General features: G+C 39.1%; 1 protein-coding gene across 1 annotated transcript; it reads left to right on the top strand.

Moving 5' to 3' along the window:
* Window positions 1–14,225: 14,225 nt before the first annotated feature.
* On the top strand, window positions 14,226–14,981 carry LOC125832868 (uncharacterized). The gene is made up of 2 exons (XM_049512054.1): window positions 14,226–14,437; window positions 14,582–14,981. Exons 1-2 carry the CDS (start codon window positions 14,226–14,228, stop codon window positions 14,979–14,981), a joined length of 612 nt encoding a protein of 203 aa, XP_049368011.1.
* Window positions 14,982–20,144: the final 5,163 nt, after the last annotated feature.

Genomic DNA, 20,144 nt, shown 5'->3' on the forward strand with positions numbered 1-20,144 from the left:
AACCCTCTTTTATGGCTAAAAATCTACCCTCATGTCTCTTTCCACACCTAACACAAGTAGGCCATAGGGACTCATTACTAATTTCGGGTGGTTTAGGGTTTGACACCCTCTCTTCCTTATACTTAGGCACATTAGAAGAACCTTGTCCGGAAAACCTTTGTCGATTCCTAGAGCGACCATGTCCATCGAACCCATCATGAAAGGACTTATCATCATCCATTCTAGACCTCTTTTCTCCCTAGATTTCACTTCCTTGAGTTTTGATTCCTCAATTTGTTGGCATACACTATAATACGTGAGATATCTATATCACCAACGAGCATTGTCATATGACATTCTTTTTCTACTAAGTGGACACTCCCATCATAAACGTATTGACCTTTGCCCTCAAATCCACCACTATCGTTAGAGCATACTTGGATAGTTGGGTAAATTTCAAGGCATACTCCTTAACACTCATGCTACCTTTCCTAAGGTTAGTGAACTCTTGCATTTTAGCCTCCCTCAACTCTAGGGTAAATAACCTATCAAACCACCAACTTGAACACTTTCCACTCTATTGGACCCGCTCCTACCGACCTCCCATCTTTCCATTGATCATACCACACTCGAGCAATACCTTTAAATTAGTAAGCGGCTAAATCCACTTTCTCTACCGAAGTCACCTCCATAATAGTAAGTACCTTATAAACCTTATCTATAAACTCCTTAGGATCCTCTTCCACTGTGGAGCTATAAAACTCCGGAGGGTTCATCCTCATAAAATCCCTCACTCTTAAAACTGCGGAATTCACAGAAGCAATCACTTCTCTATTGACTTAAGTCGTCACGTCTTGAGCCAAAACATGAAAGGTTGCCGTAAACTCCACCTGAGTAACATTCTCGACCAAAGGATCATCCAGAGCTTGATGAGCTTGAGGAGGAGCTCCTTCTTCCACATTGTAACCCTTTACTCTTCTAGCATTAGCCCTTCTTGTATTCATATCATGAAGAACATAGCACCCAGATTAGGAGAAGACCTAAAAGAACAAAACTCTATTGCACTCTCACGACCCAAGGGTACCCTGTAGACGTAATAGGCACATAACACCCGTAAAGGCATCATGTAAGTGACTTAGCATATCTTAACATAAAGCAGTAGAACAATAAGAGTAAAAACACATTTAAGTCCAAAATTTTCATAAAAGCAAAACAGAATTCTAGATTTGTCTCAATTAGCCATCTATTGCAATACTTGAGTCAAATAGGGTCACAACCCCAAAACAACATAATACGAAAATAAAAATACAAGAATGAAACTCAAAGTGAATATCCCATCCTCGAATCTTGAGGACTTACCACTAGCAATGAGAATAGTCAAATCCAAGCTCGAATCAAATGATGACTGCCTTAATAACCGAACCCTATACTTTGGAATAAATGTAGAAAAATATGGGTTAGTACAAAGATGCACTAAGTATGATAACCATGCATAAAAACCTTGAAAGCATGCTAAAAGGGACATTTTAGTTGAAAAGCATGCACTTTACCAAGTTTAAGAATCATCATGAAGGTTAGTGTAAAAGCATAAGTCATAAGCATATTCAACATATCGATCATCATAACCTAATGGAAACATACCATAAATACCCTCAAAGCATACGTGTGCAATGAATTAATAAGATCCCATAATCCCACCTATACTAAGTAAAGCTTCTTGAGTAACTATAGTTCATATATCATATTATTGTTCATACTATCATAGTGGGATAAGCCTTAACCGACATAGACCATGTGAGCTAACCATGGATTTCGGTGTCTACCCCACATCGAAAATGGTTTGTCCTACATGCCTAAGGTAGAACCATACTCTTAGCTTAGGTGGATCCACTAGCTAAAGACCTATGTGGGCACATAGTTTATGGGATAAGGAGATTGCTTCTAGAAACCCAGACTCAACTAAGGTAGAAGGTTTCCATCTCATGAGATACATACTTTGGGAACCCGGACTCAGCTAAGGTAGAAGGAACCCATTTAGAAAGCCCGACTCAACTAGTGTAAAAGCTTCCATCTCATATTCATATCCACTTGGTGCTAAGCATTAATTCCCATTGAGTTCATATTAAGTCTTGACTTAAGTTCATAATTATGGAAGAATGTCTTGACACTCAATCCAACACAACTCATACTAAAGCTCATAGATTCGATAGGTGAGACTGGTCTTCCACACTTAGAATCACTACATGTGACAAACCTTTCACATCATCTCATATTCATATATATATATATATATATATAAGTGTGTGCATAAGGATAACTTCCAACAACACAACAACTAGATCATAATCATATTTACTTTACTCTCAAAGTGTTCATAAAGAATATACATAAATCTCATAATCATGCATAATTCTCATACTTTTCCCTTGAAGGACCATATATCACAATACATCAACACATCTAGAATTACTAAATTAGACATGGATGATAACATAATTCAAGTAGTTCAATTACTACATGCATAACTCTATCATATTCTACTTGAATCAATCAATACCCACACTTTTAGATCCAAATTGGAAAAATAGGGGGATTCAAGGATTCTTGGGGAATTCAACATAAAACCATCAATATATCCATTAAAAAGCTTAATCTAATCATTAAAACCAAATTTTAAAGGAATCCATGAGATTGAAGTCAAACCCTAACTTTTGGGATTTCTAACTTTGAAATTGGGGGTCTGGAAGGGGCTTCATGGATGAAGTCTATCCATGGATGAAGAACTACCATACCTTAGTTATGATTATCCAAAGAAATTGAGTGAAAAAAAGCCTTCTTCTTCAAACCCTAGCTTGATTCTCTTCTTCTTCTTCCTTGGAGTTCTAGAGAGAAGATTTTGGGGAATTGGTTTTGATTTGGGAATTGGGAAATCATGAGGGAGATAAATATATTTAGGGGTCTTAAAACATTATATAGTTAGTCGAAATTCATAAAAAACAACGTCACTTAATATTAACTTAAAAATGGAAAACCCCAAAAAAAAACCCTTAACTAACTCACAAAAGCGATTCCCAGGCCTCACCCACGACCCCCTCATCGACGGACCATGGTTGGACCCACGGCCCATGTTGGTGAAGCATGGGTCAAGGTTTTGCAGCCTATTTCTAGAGCCCCCATCTACGGCCTCTCACCCACGAAGCGTGGGGGGACCTACGGGGTGTGAGTGACCCCTCGTGGGTCACTGCCCAGGCATGGTTTTGGTGCATTCCTCAAGGACCTATGGTTGGTCCTTGGGGTTTGAACCTTGATGTTCTAACACGAAAATATATATTTTTAGGTATGGGGAGGTACATTTCAAGGCTCTAACCATAATGTCAAGCTCTAGTTTAGCCTACTAGTTTCCGAAGTGTTACCATAGCTCCCCCTTGGGGACATTCGTCCTCGAATGAAGATCTAGACATTTTACGAAATTAAAGACTCAAAACTAGCAGCCCATCATGCATGAAACATCAAAATAATGCAAAATTCAAAGGAGGAAACTTTAACTCCATCTAAAACATAATCAATGCAATACAAGGAAGTAGGAACTACATCTAACAACCTAATATGGATGGAACTCAATAGTTCTCATATTCATAGGAGGAACTACCTTCTCCAACTAAAATCATGCTCAACACAATATCATAGAGCCAATATGCAATTACTCTCAAAACCATACTAAAGCATGTTCTTGAACTCATCTCATGAAGTCAAATAGGCAACTCGTACTAAATGCACAACACCACGAGGAAAGTCAATCATAAAAACTCATTTTCTTACTAAACATGAATTTCATCAAGAACATGCACATCATAAGGAAATCATAGAAAACACATGTAACACACATGACTCCCACAACACTAAAACTTACGAGGAACTATTTACCTTAAGCTTGAATAGGAGTAGAAGGAAAGAGATGAGGATATCGGGATTTCATATCGGCCTCGGCCTCGGCCTCGGCCTCCCAAGTAGCACCCTCAACTAAATGATTTCTCCATAAAAACTTCATGGAAGCTATTTTCTTCTTTTTTTCAATCTCTTGACTTGTTGGTCTAGGATCTCTACTAGAACCTCTTCATAGGAAAGGCTTTCGTCAACTCCCAACCCTTTTAAAGGAATAATGGATACCGGATCTCCAATATACTTCTTAAGCAAAGAAATATAAAATACCGGGTGAACCGGGGCTAACTCATTTGGCGAATCCAACTCATAGGCAACTTTCCCAATACGGTTCAAAATTTGATATGGGCCTACATACCCGGGACTAAGTTTCCCTTTCTTGCCAAACCTCATCATACCCTTCATGGGTGATATTTTCAAATAGACTCAATCATTAACTTCAAATTTTAGATCCCTTCTTCTCACATAGGCATAAAACTTTTGTCTACTTTGAGCCGTTCTCAACCTCTCTCTAATGAGGCGAAATTTCTCAATAGTTTCATAAATCGATTCGGGGCCAATAAGAGCAATATCACCTACCTCAAACCAACCAAACAGAGACCTACATCTCCTACCATACAAGGCTTCAAAAGGAGTCATACCGATACTTGAGTGGTGACTATTATTGTAGGCAAACTCTATTAATGGCAAGTGGTCATCCCAATTACCCTTGAAATCTATAACACACGCCCTCAATATTTCCTCTAAAGTCTGAATGGTGCACTCCGCTTGACCATCCGTTTGAGGGTGAAAAGTTGTGCTAAGCTTAAACTTAGTACCAAGCCCTTTTTGGAATGACTTCTAAAAGTGGAAAGTAAATTGAGCACCCAGATCCGAAATAATAGACAAAGGGACTCCATGTAACTTCACTATCTCACTTATATAAAACATAGCATAGTGTTCCACCGAATGAAAAACCTTGACGGGAATAAAGTGGGCTGATTTTGTCATCCTATCTATAATGACCCAAATGGAATCATGTTGCCTTCGAGTGCGAGTCAAACCCACAATAAAGTCCATATTCACATCTTCCCACTTCCAAGTGGGAATAGGAATAATTTGTGACAAGCCTCCCGGCCTTTGATGCTCAACCTTAACTTGTTGACAATTAAGACATTTGGCTACAAATCCCGCAATATCTCTCTTCATACATTCCACCAATATACTTCTTGTAGATCATAGTACATCTTGGTGGCTCCTGGAAGAATAGAATATCGAAAACTATAAGCCTCCTCTAAAATTTGCTCCTTCAAACCATCAATATCTGGAACACATAATCGACCTTGGTACCTAAGCACCCTGTCTCCTCCTTGGGAGAAAGCCTCAGCGGACTTCTTGAGTACCGACTCTTTCAACTCAACTAATATAGGATCAAGGCCTTGTTTAGACTTCACATCCAACACAAAGGATGATTCGGAGCCATTATGGACCATAAAACCACCTTTGGTGGAATCCACTAGTTGGACACCTAGTCGGTCCAATCTATGCACCTCACGAACCAATTCTTTATTTTCATCTTTGATACACTCAAACTACACCTCTATTAAAGAAGTATAAGTGGTAATCGTCAAATAAAGAACCCAACTTGTAGGTTGGGGTCGATCCCACGAGGAATATGGTTCAGACTTAAACATAACTCACTATTATATCCGTTTAGTCAAACTATTTTCGAAACAAGTAATTAAGGAGGGGGGGTTTGTAAGCAAATAACCGATTGTTGTTTAAGGAACAAGTGAGCAGGATTCAAACTTTAAGTTATCAATATGAGAGAGAAAGTAGGGTATATGTGTTCCCCATAAGCTTTTAACGCGGTAATCCTAATAATAGTAATCCTTTCCTAGTGTTTTACATGCAAAGTTGGTAAGATAGGTATCCTTAGGTGATTGGTCCTCCAAATAGGGAATTACACTACACACCTTGGTCTGGATACGAGTGTATACTTTACTAACACTTACCTTTACCTCAGATTGGACATCACATCAATGTATGTCTTAGTTTTCACCCTCACACCCATTGACATTAGACTATTAGATAGCATCCACTAAATATTTGTTGTTAATTCTTTTCTCATTAACTACCTCCTTGGTTTGGCAAGTAGCAACAAGGCAAGTTCTAATGTTGGTCACCGTTAAAAAGACTTCCAAGCGAAAGAATTACCAATACATGCATAAACACTATTAAAAAATTACTTAATTATTATTCATGCGTTGTTAATAGCTCATGGTTCCCACAACCCTAGTTGTGGATTTAGCTACTCATGCTTGAAAGAACACAATTCATGAACTTATGATTAGAGTAGAAGAAACCTGAAATCTCCGATTGAATTTCAAAGTCAAAATCTTGTAAAAGGAAATATGGAAATCAAATTGCTAAAGTTGCAAGTTAATTCCACAAAATACCAAGAACTAAAAGTAAACAAGAATGTTTAACCCCCAAAAACGTGGTTTACATACTCTATTTATAGAAAAACATGTCCTAAACAAAAAGGAAACAAAATAAAGAAATAAACATCTAGAATGTGGCATCAATCGACGACTCAACCTACGGACCGTGGGTCGACCTACGGTCCATAGGTCCCTTTATGTTGGTCAACACTTAGAACTTTTCTGCAGGGACTGGAACCTTCACTTTAAGATCATCAACGACGGACGTGCAGGGCATAGCATTCTTTTTCTGTGGCTCCACACTTAGGATTTTTCATAAGGTACTGGAACTTCAACTCTCTGAATTCATTCAACGGATGTGCAGGATGGCCCGTAGGTTGACCTACGGTCCATCAGTTGCTCTGTAGTTCCATACTTGGTCAGACTTCCTTGATGCTCCATCTACGCCTACCCATCGACGAACCATCAAAGGACCTACGGTCCATGGACCATATCCATGGGTGGCTCCTTCTGCATAATTTTAGTTGTCATCTGACTCAACCGCGCCATGCGTATTTCCTGCAAACATAGCACATAAAACATTATTTCTAATACAAAGTGGCCCTAGACACACACAACTCTTATGTGAAATGTATCAAAAATACCGTAAATTCACGGTATATCAACAGACTCAACTTAAACTTGTTGTTTGTCCTCAAGCGACACACTAACACTCTAAACGACACTTGTGTAGAAGCAACCATTAAAACTCAATCAATCACATGGATATCTATTCTCTCAAATCCCTCATTTAGTGCAAACCTTTTTATCTAGACTCAACAAGTTAACTCATGCAGATAAAGATATGATAAAGATCGACCAATAGACACCACAACATACATTTTTCACAATCGCCAAGGCACCAACTTTCCGAAAATGTAACTAGTGCCCTCAATTCAAACGAAATCCTTTTCACACAATATATATGAATTTTGAGTTTTAGGATTCATTCAACACTCACGCTCAAAAGTGACTTCAAGTACAGTTAGTGCTCAATACCATAGCTTGCCCTTATTTTCACTGCATAGAGTCTCCAAACTAGTTTCTAGGATCACTATAGGACTTTCTTAGCTTGTAACGTAGGCTCAGGGTTAGGTAGGATATATTTGGGTACTTTTAGTGACTTTCTTCCCTCCTTGACATTACATTGGCTTTTACCTCTTTTCTCAACCTATTTCTGACGTCCTTTCATTTTACTTTCTTTCCCTTAAATCTTTTCAACATAGATGTGACTTTTGACTTTATGGCTCTTATTTTTCACTTTCTTCTTGTTCTTTCACTTTATTTTTCTTTATTTATTTCAGCACATTTGTTTATCATATTTTTGCTTCTTTTGCACAAAGTCACATGTTGTTCTATCTTTACTTTTTTTCTCTTTAAAACAAAACTCTTTTCATACCCTTTTTATTTTGGTTTCCCCTTTCATAGACACCCTCAATTTATGTATTTTTCATTAGTTGAGGTGCACAATATCCGATGTCAGACCAGGGCCAAGATCAAGGTAACTTTTTGAATTAGCCACCCTTAACTTAGTCTTTTGGCCTAAGTCAAGGTGCACATGTCCAAGGAGGGACCAGGCCCAAAACAATTATTTTAGAGAAGGTGAGTTAGGTGAATTGAAAGAAGTGGTCTATATTAGGCTCAAACATTTGGATCAAAGGGTACATTGATTTCATTTGGTTGGATCATTTAGGCTTGAGTGGACTTATTTGAACAAGGGCCTATGATCATTTCCTAACTTCTAGCCTAGATTATCTTAGCAGGAACAACAAAGCAAGTTCTACATTGGCACATATTGTCTAAACATTCAACTTTTCTCACACACTCTTGGCACATTGTTTTATTATCAGATTACCTAGTTCAAGTTTTAGCTTAAGTCATGAGGTCAAAACGGTTCTTTATCTTATCATATTAAGATCCAACACATCAACTCATCAAGACTATAGATCTAGCACATTTCCATGCTTTTGGGTATCAAATTCATGCTCATTATGCCATCATGCTTTTTTATTTTTCTACTTACTCCTACACATACATTCCTAAACATGCCGATTTAATAGAAATTAAACAGTCTCTTGGGGGAAATGAACACAGGCAAGAAAACCCCAAGAGAGGATTATGAGTTGGGTTACTCAAACTTCACCCTATCACTCACAATCCTTTTACCCCACCCCCAACAAAATAAAGTGCAATTGTCCCCAATGCACAAAAAAATCAAAAGTAAAGGATCGGGTGAAGCAAACTTGTGGCGCATATGCACCGAACACCACTCAAGATGTGAGTGGGTACGGTTTCTCGGAGCCCGCTGGATCAATACTCGAAACGCCATTAGTAGCGCTCCCATCTACTATCACAACACTCTAAGTAGTGCTTACATCAACTCTCCCAGCACTCTTAGTAGTGCTCACACCACTGGATAGGCCAACACCTATCTCCCTGTCCCGCTGCTATCTCATCTCCTCGTCTAGTATCAACACCCTTGTGGACTCCTCTAACTATTGGCGCTCGTTCTTCTTTAATCTCTGGGCCTCAGCACCATCAGAAGTACGACCGAAGCAGGGGCCCTTCCCAGCACCATGGGAAGAATCTGGTGGTGGCATATCATTGCCGAATAGGGCAGTCATTACCACTTCATCAACTGGTGCATTAGGGGCAGACTCTAGCTCAGTCTTTGGGGGGGGCTAAAAGTGTATCAATATCAGCATGGAGGCTAGCCAACTTCTGCTGGAAGGTGGACACATCAACGATCGAGGCTGGACTCTCCAACACATGCAACTCAAAGGCATCCAAGCACTTATGAACATCCTGAACCTTTTTATCCATTATTCGCTCCATCCTCACCTCAGACTCTGTTGTGGACCACTACATCCATGGCTTTATATGATGAAGCAAGGTAGCCATCTGCGTCTCTAGCTTCTGGACTCGGGCTAAAGGGATGGTGGTGGAACCTGAAGAGTGAGTGGCTCTGGATGAGCTAAGGGCCTTACTGGCGGCCGGAGATGGAGGAGCCTGGGCATCCGCTGTAGTGGATGGAGGGGCAGTGCCATGAACCTACATCTGCTTCACATCTGCTACAAGGTCATCTCCCAACGGTGGTACCTAAACCTGCGGCTCTCTGCGAGGTGCAGCTACATTGGCCTCATCCCTAATAAGGCCTCCATAGTCTTAGTTGCCTAAAGCAACAAATCACAATCTCATACTAGTAGGGATGAATCCCTGCATAGCTAGAGGATAAGGAACGGGAAAGGCAAGGTGGCAGTGGCCTTGAAGGCCCTCTCATGGATCTCCGCAACCAATATGCGGGTAAAGTTGATCTCGAGACCCGCTACCATAGCTACAACCATCACTACTCGGTCCCATGTGACCACATTGTCCGCCTGAGTAGGGGACACACGATTCTGCACTATCAACTGGAAGAATTCAGCAGTAAAACTTAGCGTCACCTTCTTGATACCCAAGATCAAAGTCCGGACCCACTCTGGGCACTCTCCATTCGTAGCAATATGATGTGCTAACCACCTCAAAAGTGACTCCCTCTTATCGGCATTTCTCTGAAATGCCTCACTCTGAATGATACCCATCCGATAGTCGAACACTATTGTATTAATGGGCAGAGTGTGGTCTGGGCAATAGATAAACCTGCGGAGGGTGGTCTTGGAGATGTATATTGTCAACCCCCGTACGATTGTGGCCTTAAGTGGAGGATGAGTTGCTGGCTTGGGCTGCTTAGAGATGGATTCTCTAATGGTGGCGGCATATGAAGCATAGAACTCCCGTACAATCTCATTGATGTATGTGCCTGGGGTTTGTGTCATCCACTCACACTTGTGCCGCCGGAAGAGCTCCTCAATGACTGGAGCAGTATGGAGTCTACATGTGAGAACCCGATGCTCCTTTGTGACTAATCTGGCCATCATGTCGTGCTCATTCAGCATGCAAGGATCCGTGTAAATATGGTACTGGCCCTCCACACACCACCTAGTTGGCTCTGTAGCAACCGATGGAGGCTCAGAACGAGGGGGTACTAGGGTATCTCCTGTACTATCAGACTCGTATGAAAAGGCGGTGCTACCGTTAAGGCTAGAACCGGAGCCGGATAGGGACTCTGAGCCAGCATGTGATCCGATTGGTGTGGCCCCCTTCTCAGACTGGGGGCAATGACCACATCGGAGCTCACCTACCGGGCTTGGTTTCGTGTAGTGTGTGGAGCATTGGGGGAGGTGGAACTTACTCCCCATCTGTATTCTCATCGAGCAGCCTCATAGTGGGAGCGACAAATTTTGATTTTTCTTTGGCTGCGTAGGACGGAGCTTGCTTCGGGGCCATGGTACCTGTGGAAGCTTAGTTAGTACAGAAATAGTGCAATAATACTCATGGAATAATTTTAGAACAAGTGTTGGACCAAAGCACCATTTCAAAAAAAATTCTGGACATTAGCTGAACTCTCGACCTATGGTGGGTACCAACGGTCCATCGACGAAATAATGGCCCGTGGGTCCACTCTATAGGTTAGGGTACCCGAAATTGGGTCTCTAATGTAGGAACCAGGGATGTATAGAACGATCCTTCGATGGAACGATGGACCGTAGTCCACACCGTGGTTCGACACTTGGTGAAAACTCTGTGTTCTACTGGCCCACGGACGCGACCTACGATTCGTAGAATGACCTACGGTCTGTAGATGGGGTCTCGTGGGTCAGTTTTATGCCAGTTTTTAGAACTTGTTTCAGTTTAATGCCTTCTCTTTCAACAATTACAAATAACTTAGGCCTACACTTGCATTTCAATATGTAATTTGGTAGTTAATCATCCTTAGGGTCTCGTTGACATAATTTTAATAGATTATCAAATCTAAACTGATGAACCCTAAGTCAAAACTTCCAATTTGGCCTATTACTAGATTTTAGTTGGTTAAAATTCATAACACACTCACATACCGTCATACCAAGGGTGTTTCAAACTACAATTCTACATTTAATTAGAAGAGTAACAACCCATGGTCAAGTTCATCGATGTGATTTCAATTGAAACAATGAAGTGATTCAAAGTTTGGGAGAAATCTGGTTAATTTACTAGTAATCACCGATGAGGAGTGTGTGTTGCAATAAAATTCGTGACCCTTTGCTAGCTTTCTGACACCGAACCAGGATTGTGGAATCTTTTAAGGAAGAAGAGTAGAAGTGGGGATGATTTGGGAGAGAAAATGGGCGAGATGGAAGGATAAAGGGAGAATCATGGATTCATTCGGCGATCCCGATCGAGATCACCTAAAGTTACAGTAGCCAGACCAAGAAAAAGCGAAAAATGAAGGCAAGATGAAGAACAATCGACGATTTGCCGATCTGTCAGTGACACCCGACTTACTTCACCGAGTAGTCATAAGCAGTGACACTTCAGCCTTGTTTAAATTAGTTTTGGCTAGAGAGAGAAATTATTTCAGAAAAAAAGAAAGGAATTAGTTACAGAGAAAACACTACCAAAGGGTTTAGGGAGTGATTCTTAGCAAGATTTTGAGAGAGATTTCGTAAGAGAGGAGATTATCAATTGATTTTCATCTTTAATTCTCATTTTGTGCCTAACTATGGGAGTGATAATTGATTTTGATTCTTTCATTTTTGAGATGAGTGGCTAAAACCCTTTACTTAGGGTTTTGATCATGAAGCCAATTGTTGTATTTACTTATTGGGTGTTTGTTAATTTGCAAAGAATGGTGTTAATTTGAAGTGGGTCTAAGTTGTTGCTATGTTTCAAGGTTGAATTGCGCGACTTCGTGTGTCAATTTCAGTGTTGTGCACTTGCTCAAGAGAGAGGTGTGGAACCAAGGTGACAATCTTAGCATCCTTAGTAGTGGATTTCCTTGGTTTCAGCTCAAGAGAGTGAAACAAGTAATCCATCCTTCGTATTCAGCTCGAAAGAGTGAATTTGATGGGGGTAAAGAGCTGGGCTTATTTCGATTGGTGTTGAAGTTTGAGAGAATTTAACATAGAAAAGGTATTTGTTCGAGAGAAAGTTACTTTATATATAGTTCATCCTACCCACAACAAATTTTCCCATTATGAGCAGTAACATTTATCTATTTCGTTGAGATTCCATAATTGGCTGATCAATTCCCAAGCTTTACCCTACTATTTGATTGTGTGTATTCAAGTGTAAATTTGGGATTGATAGGTAAAACTTGAAATTTGAGAGTTGAACATTAATTGTGCAAGAATTGTTTGATTGAAGAGGTTGTCATTGTACTTTGATTATTGAATTTGAAGAAAGTACTACTCCCTATGGGATTGACCCCAACTCACGTAGTTGGGTCATTATACTGACAAACGATCGTTGGCATTTAGTATTGGATGAAATGCCTTGATACGTTAATCAAAATGGTGCCGCTACCAGGGAGTAGTGTTACTTAGAATTCTTTGATTGAAGATTTGACACTCTCAAATTTGTTGGCTGTAGTTGAATTGGTTTTGGCTGCTTTGTGTAAGTGTTGGTTGGACTATGTAGAAGTGAACATGAGTAAGGAAGAGATGAATGACAGCGAAGCAGGTCATCCAGATGGTATAAAGGACATCAATAGTATCTACAACCCAGCTCAATCGTGTGGAATGAGTGCAATTTGCATCCCACAAACTGATGAGAATGCGATGTATAAAGTGACTAGCACAACTCTTCATCTTCTCCAAATGAGGGGACTATATGGAGGGCTAGATTACGAAGACTCGCATGAGCATTTGAGAAACTTTACAGGTTTGCACCCCTTTTTCATTCAAAAATGTGTCTCAAGAGTCAATTCGACTGCGGTTATTTCCACTGTCCTTAACGGGAGAAGCTAATAAGTGGTTAGCCGAGTTACCAAACAATTCCATTACATCATGGGAGGAGCTGGTTATAGCATTTAACACAAGATTCTTTCCTCCATCAAGGATGATGAAACTTAGAGACGAAATTCAAAGTTTCAAGCGACAGGAGGGGGAACCCATCCATGAAACGTGGGTGAGATTCAGAAAGCTCCTACTTAAATGCCCAACTCATGGGCTACCAAACGATTTTTTACTTCAATATTTCTATCGGAGTCTCGATTCGATTACTAAAAGAGTGGCTGATCAATTGGTACGAGGAGGAATAATGTTACAATCATTTGAGGTGGCTTCGTTTCTTCTGGATGACATGACTAGAATAAACCAAGTGTGGTACACCAAAGAGGATCAAGTTTCTCCATTTCATTTTAGATTAACGCAAGAGCAACTTGAAAAAGAGAACGAGAGGGATGATAATATCAAGAAGATGTTGACCCAAATGGACGTTCTACAAGAGCTCATGAAGGAGACATGTGAAGTGTTTAAAGTTGAGGAGGGTTCTTCTTCCGGTTACTCAAGGCCGGTGCAGAATCAATTTTGGAACTCCAAGAGATATGAGGAGGGTTTCCACCCACGCTCTCTACAGTGAGGCGGAAATCAAGGTTGGAACTATAATAGGGGAGAAGAACAAAGGATATACTATCAAGATTGGGCTGAGTAAAATGATTATTGGAGGAGGGAAGATGATTACGAGGAAAACCATACTCACTCAAGTGAAAGCCCAAAATCAAAATATAATGCGAGTCCCCTGGTGAATGACTTGTTGTCACACATACTTGACAAAGTTGAAGGTTCGGATGATTTGTTGAAATGGATGAAAGATGACTTTTCATCATTGAACAGTAAAGTGAATTATCATGCCAACGCCATCAAGACACTTGAAGGCCAACTGAGTTTATTATCAGCTCAGTTGAAACCAAAAATAATGATAGAAGATGACGATTGAGGGCTGGTTGTGGTTACTCTAAGCGGAAAGGTAGTAATAGGTAATGTGATGAAAAATGAAGACGCTCAAAAACACGAAGAAGGTGAAGGCATGGAGGAACAAGAGTTGCTTATTCATAAAAACATTGCCAAAGAACCACAAAAGGAAGTGGAACAACACGTTCAAATTCCAAAAGTCATGCAACCTTTACCCAAAATACCTCCACCATTTGCCCAATGTTTAAAGAAGAAAAATGAAGATGAGAAGTTCAAGAAATTCTTGTCAGTGTTCAATACACTATCAATCAACCTCCCCCTAGTGGAAACATTGTTGGAAATGCAGGGATATGCCAAATTCATGAAAGATTTGGTCACGAAGAAGAGGAATTTGGATTTTTAGACAATTGAAGTTTCCCATAATTGCAGTGCAATTATGACTAAGGAGCTAATCAAAAAGAGGGAAGATCCTAGGGCATTCACCATTCCATGCACCATAGGCATGCTCCAATTCGCTAAAGCTTTATGTGACCTAGGAGCAAGCATCAACCTAATGCCCTATGCGATATACAAACAACTTGGATTGGGTGAACCGAAGGCCACAATGAGACTATTGATGGCAGACTGTTCAATCAAACATCCCATGGGGATACTATATGACATCTTGGTGAAGGTCGATCGGTTCATTTTTCCAGCTGATTTTGTTATTTTAGATTGTGAAATAGATGCTGAAATTCCCATTATTTTGGGAAGGCCATTCTTAGCAACTGGGAGAACATTGGTGGATGTTGAACGTGAAGAATTGAGGTTTCGGGTGAACGAAGATTAGGTAACTTTGAATATTTGCAAATCCATGAAACACCCAAGTGACATTCATGTAGCATCTTGATAACGCTCAAAATTACCCTCAAAACAAGTTTGAAGAATAAGCGATCATCGTCAATAAAAGTACCCAATTAAGAGTCATGGTCGAATCCCACAAAGAACAATTTATCGATAATTGAAAATATAACGAATGAGTAGTTACAAGTTTGAATCTAACTCACTATATACACAATTATCAAATTAAGAGCGATTCTGGTAACTAACAAAAGATTTGGGCAAAGACAATATCCAGCATGGGATAATTGGGATGTAGAAAATTCGGAACTCAATACTCATTCAACGATCCAGTGCCATCTCAACACATGCAAATCAATCGAAGGTAGGCTAGATCATTATCATTCAACACTTATCTTCTTTTGGTCTCAAAGTGCTTTATCACGTAATATCCTTTCGATTTTAATCGTGTTCAACAACAATACAATCTAATACCTTAATCTAAACCCCTATTTTCTAGAAAGTTTAGCATTCAACAAAGTAAACCTACATTATCTCCTTTTCTTCTCAAATTTATGAATCAAAGCCGAAAATGATTAGTAACCTAATTCTTCACTTCATGGATTCGCTTTCAAGAAACCCATGAAGATCGGAATCTAGATTCGAGCTTGCTCTCTCAAATCATACATTAAAGCATGAAAGTTAGATTAAACCCTAGTCATGAAAGCAAGGAATCACAGACAAAAACATAAGAATAAGCAATAAAGACCCAAATTAATTGTCTATTTCTAGCACAAAACTCCAATCTTGATTAGCAAGTACACCTACAATTCTAGAAATTTAAATCAAGGAAAGAAGAAGGGAATAAGAGATTTTACTAATAAGAACACAATCTTCAAACCCAAATGTAAATTGTGAGGAAACTTGCCTTCAAAGTCTCAACCCAAATTGAAATCTACAAGTTTTTCTCTACTCTAAGCTAAGAAAATGAACTTCTCTTTATTCAATTGATATTGAACGTATGATGTATCTTCAACAATGACAGTTGGTGAGAGTAAAAAGGGTTTTTGAGGTCAATTTGGTGAAATTCTCAATGTGCCCAAGTGCTAGGTGTTTTACCCTTTTCAGTCGCGATAACTAACTCATGTGGCCACGATGAGTAGTATCCCTGGGTCACGTGATTGCGACCATGCAATCAGGAGATCTAAATTCTTGTGCAACACAATCGCGACCTCTACTTCACACGATTGCGATGAGTAAACTTCTATCAGTTCCACTTTGTCCCAATTAACTTCTTCTTGCGTCAATTCTACTTTGTTTCTTCAAACATCTTCTAAATCTACTCTCCATTTCATTTTCCTAAAATTATGAAGAAAACCACATTAAAAGCACTAATTCTAAACTAAAGCAAGAAAAAATAACTATGGTAAGAACCTCAGATAAGTGATAATCCACCACTCATCAACACGCCCAAGTTAGAAACTTTGCTTTTCCTCAAATAAATAAAATCAAAAACACAAGAGGCTCTCATTTCAACACACATCATAAATCAATTTCACCTTTTTTTAATCAAGCACAAAGGAAATGGCTTTGGTTGGTACTAACAAATAGTCCACATGCAAAAGTTTCACAAAATAATACCCCTCATTCTCATGGCATATTTTCAAAAACCAAGAATCATTAAGTAACAATAACTCAAACTCAAGAACTGACTCAATTCACTGTAGTTCTTTTTCATACTCACTTGACTCAATTAGGAATTTTCAAAATCACCACTTTATCAACTTACATGTCCTCACAAGGAAATAAATGTCCCAACACACTCACAAGGTATTACAATACAAGGTACAAAGATGCAAACATTCACACTCATAACAAAACATCTCATGAACACAAATGTCACACCATAGGCTTGCCCATATTGTCAATCAAGATTGACTCAACTTTATCCAATTGGAAAGCTCAAAGTACTTTATGAATCTTGTAATGTAGGCTTGGGGAAGGTTAGGATATCATTCAAGTATAAGTGACTACATGTAACGACCCGTAAAATGAATAGTTAAAACTAGAGCCTAACTAGTGTGTGTTTTAGTTAATGTGAGGTTTGAGGGTATAAATTGTTGTCCCAAGCTATGGTTGAGGGGTTTAGGGGTTAAACATCAAGGTAAGACTCCCCAAGGACCACCCAAGGTGTCCTTTATGAGGACCCTAAGCCTAAACCCCAAAACCCCAAGAAAACCAAAAAGTTGTTTTTTTGGGATGACCTACGGATGGGGACCTACGCCCCGTAGGTCCATCCACGCCCCATGGATGACCTCCGTAGGTCAAGCCCCCAAAATGTGAGTTGCTGAACCAAACCACGGTTTACCAGAATGGCCCATGGTCCCACCCACAGTCTGTGGGTGGTGGTTCATGGGTCATGACTGTTTGCTGTCAAATGTCTCGGCCAATGTGAGGGCTATTTGGTAATTCATTGTAAGTTAAGTTTAGTTAATGGATGGTTTTTTTTGGTTTATTAAAGTATTTTAAGAGTTTTTAAAGTATTAAACGCTATTTTAGAATTCATTATCTCAAAACACCCCAAAGTTAGAAACCTCTCTTCTCAAAAGTTCTCTCTCTAGAAACCTCCATTGGAGGTAAAGGATTCAAGCTCTCAAGGTCAAGTCTTCATCTTTTTCAAGAGATTCTCTTGGATTTCTTCCATAGAAGGTATGGTAGTCTTCATCCTTGACTTAGTTTCTTTCAAGGAGCCAATTTCAAAAGTAATTTCAAGTCTCCAATGTTTTCCCCAAAGCCCTAGTTTTCAATCTATGCATGGGTTCGATTCCAAACGTTTTTCAAAGGCTTTATTGCATTGAATTATGAATGAATTGTGGATTTAAAGATGAATTAAGATTATTTCTCCCTTGAACCCATGATTTCCCCCAAATTCCTAAATTGTGATTTGTGATTGAGAACTCATTGATCATAGAAGTATGTTGATTTGTTTATGTTTATATTGGATTAATGATTGAATCATGTCAATTTCCTTATCTGTTGTAGTATCTTAGATTTATGGGTTGATGTTGGTTCATAGCCTTGAAAGGCAAGTTCATGAAGGATCTATGAATTACTATGATGTGAAATATGTATGTGCGATCTCAATGAAAGTTTTATGATCATGTTTAGAATAAAATAATGTTATGATTGAAAGCATATTCTCAATTAACACTCATGAATGATGATGATAGAATGTGAAAGTTTTTCTTCTAGATGATGTATATCTTGAATTGGTACGCTCTTATCATCCTCTTCTTGATTGAATGAAAGTAATGTGAATATTGTATCTTGAATTGGTAGGTTAAGGCATCCTTTTCTTGTATTGATGAATGTGATCTTGAATGAAGTATCTTGAATTGGTAGGCTAAGGCATCCTTTTCTTTTGAAATGAATACGTATTGACTTAATGATCATGGAATCGGTAGACCTAATGTTGGTAGCCCTTTCATAAATGACTAATGAATGTAATGATTACTTAGAATCGGTAGACCTAATGTTGGTATACCTTTCCTAAATGAATGATGAAGTATTCTAGGCTATGACATGATCCGGTAGACCTAATGTTGGTAGCCTATCATAGTGAGTCTAGAAACTAATGTGATGTTAAACCTTGAAGCGGTAGACCAAATGGTGGTGGCCCTTTCTTGTGTGAAGTGATGAACCTTGAAGTGGTAGACCTAATGTTGGTGGTGCTTTCTTGGGAAGTCAATGAGTTATCCTTATAATGTACCTTGAAGTGGTAGACCTAATGGTAGTGGCCCTTTCAAGTGTAATGTACTTTGGGTCGGTAGGCCTAATGTTGGTAGCCCTCTCTAGTAAAATAATGTAATGGAAATGAAACTAATCTATGGGAATGGAAGCTAAGTACCGAGAGGATATGGTAAGATGGAAGTTCTCCCTATGTTAGGCTGGATTTCAATGAACATCTTTCATATCCCATAACTATATGATCGCATAGGTCCTAGCTAGTGTATCCACTTAAGATAAATGTTACCGGTCTTACCTTAGGCAAGTAGACCACCTCTTTACGGTGTGGGGATTCATGACACCGGATTCCATATCTAGCTCACTTGGTCTATGTCGGCTAAACGATTATTCCCATCATGTGAGATGTGCATTATGGTTTATTGATGAGTTCTATGAAGTGTGGGTGGTAGTATGGGATGCCATCCATGCATTGCACGAGTAGGCTTTGAGAGGGCTATAGTTAGTTCTCTAAGGTCTTAATGACTAATGTATGAAAGTGCTCTAAATGAAGTTAATGAAGAATGTTGACTCTTATATGCTTAATGTAATGATGCATGCTATACTTGGATTGTATTAGGAGTTACTTCCTTGTCATACCTTATGTAATGTTTATGTCTCTTATGTATGAGTATTGTATGAAGATGGATAAGATGAATGGTAAGTTCACTTTTGGTGGCCTTAATGTGGTATCTAGTGTGGATGGTGGTATGGGACACTATTCATACATTGCACAAGGCATGGCTTGGGGTTACTTGAGGTGAAAGCTTAATGTAATGAAATGTCATGTATGTTGATTATGTTCAAATGTGAAGAAATGACGTGTATGTTGGTTATGGTTGTATATTATGTCTCTTATTCTTATGTTCATGAAGTTTTCTCAAATTGGCATATATCATGATTTTCAAATAAATGTCCGTTTTAAGCATGTTTTTGCATGGCTATCATACTTAGTACTTAATTGTGCTAACCCATATATCTTCATGTTTTACTACAAGTGTAGGTTCCGGCAAGTGAGTTGCTTTCTCTCAAGTTGAAGCTTGGATTTGAGATTCTCCAAGACTAAGTGGTATGTCCTCATAGATCGAGGACAAGTACTTGAAGTTTCATTTTCTTTCATGTGAAAGACTATTGTTAGACTTTTCGATTGTAAAGGGTCGTGACCCTACTTTTGTTTCGGATATTATTTTTTTATGGCCATGTGAGACAATAGACTTCCGATGTGTTTCAAGTGTTTTAAATAAAGTTTTGATTGTATGGATTTAAATATGTTTTGATTCTGTACCATTTTCCTTATATCAAATGTTATGAATGTTATGAGGCTTGTATGAGGCTTTTGGAGTCTTGCACGACGTGTCGCTTCCGGGGTATAGACTCGGGTCGTGACACT

The sequence above is a fragment of the Solanum verrucosum genome, unplaced genomic scaffold (assembly GCF_900185275.1).
Source record: "Solanum verrucosum unplaced genomic scaffold, falcon-dt-bn FXZP01000174.1, whole genome shotgun sequence".
NCBI classification, from domain to species: Eukaryota; Viridiplantae; Streptophyta; class Magnoliopsida; order Solanales; family Solanaceae; genus Solanum; species Solanum verrucosum.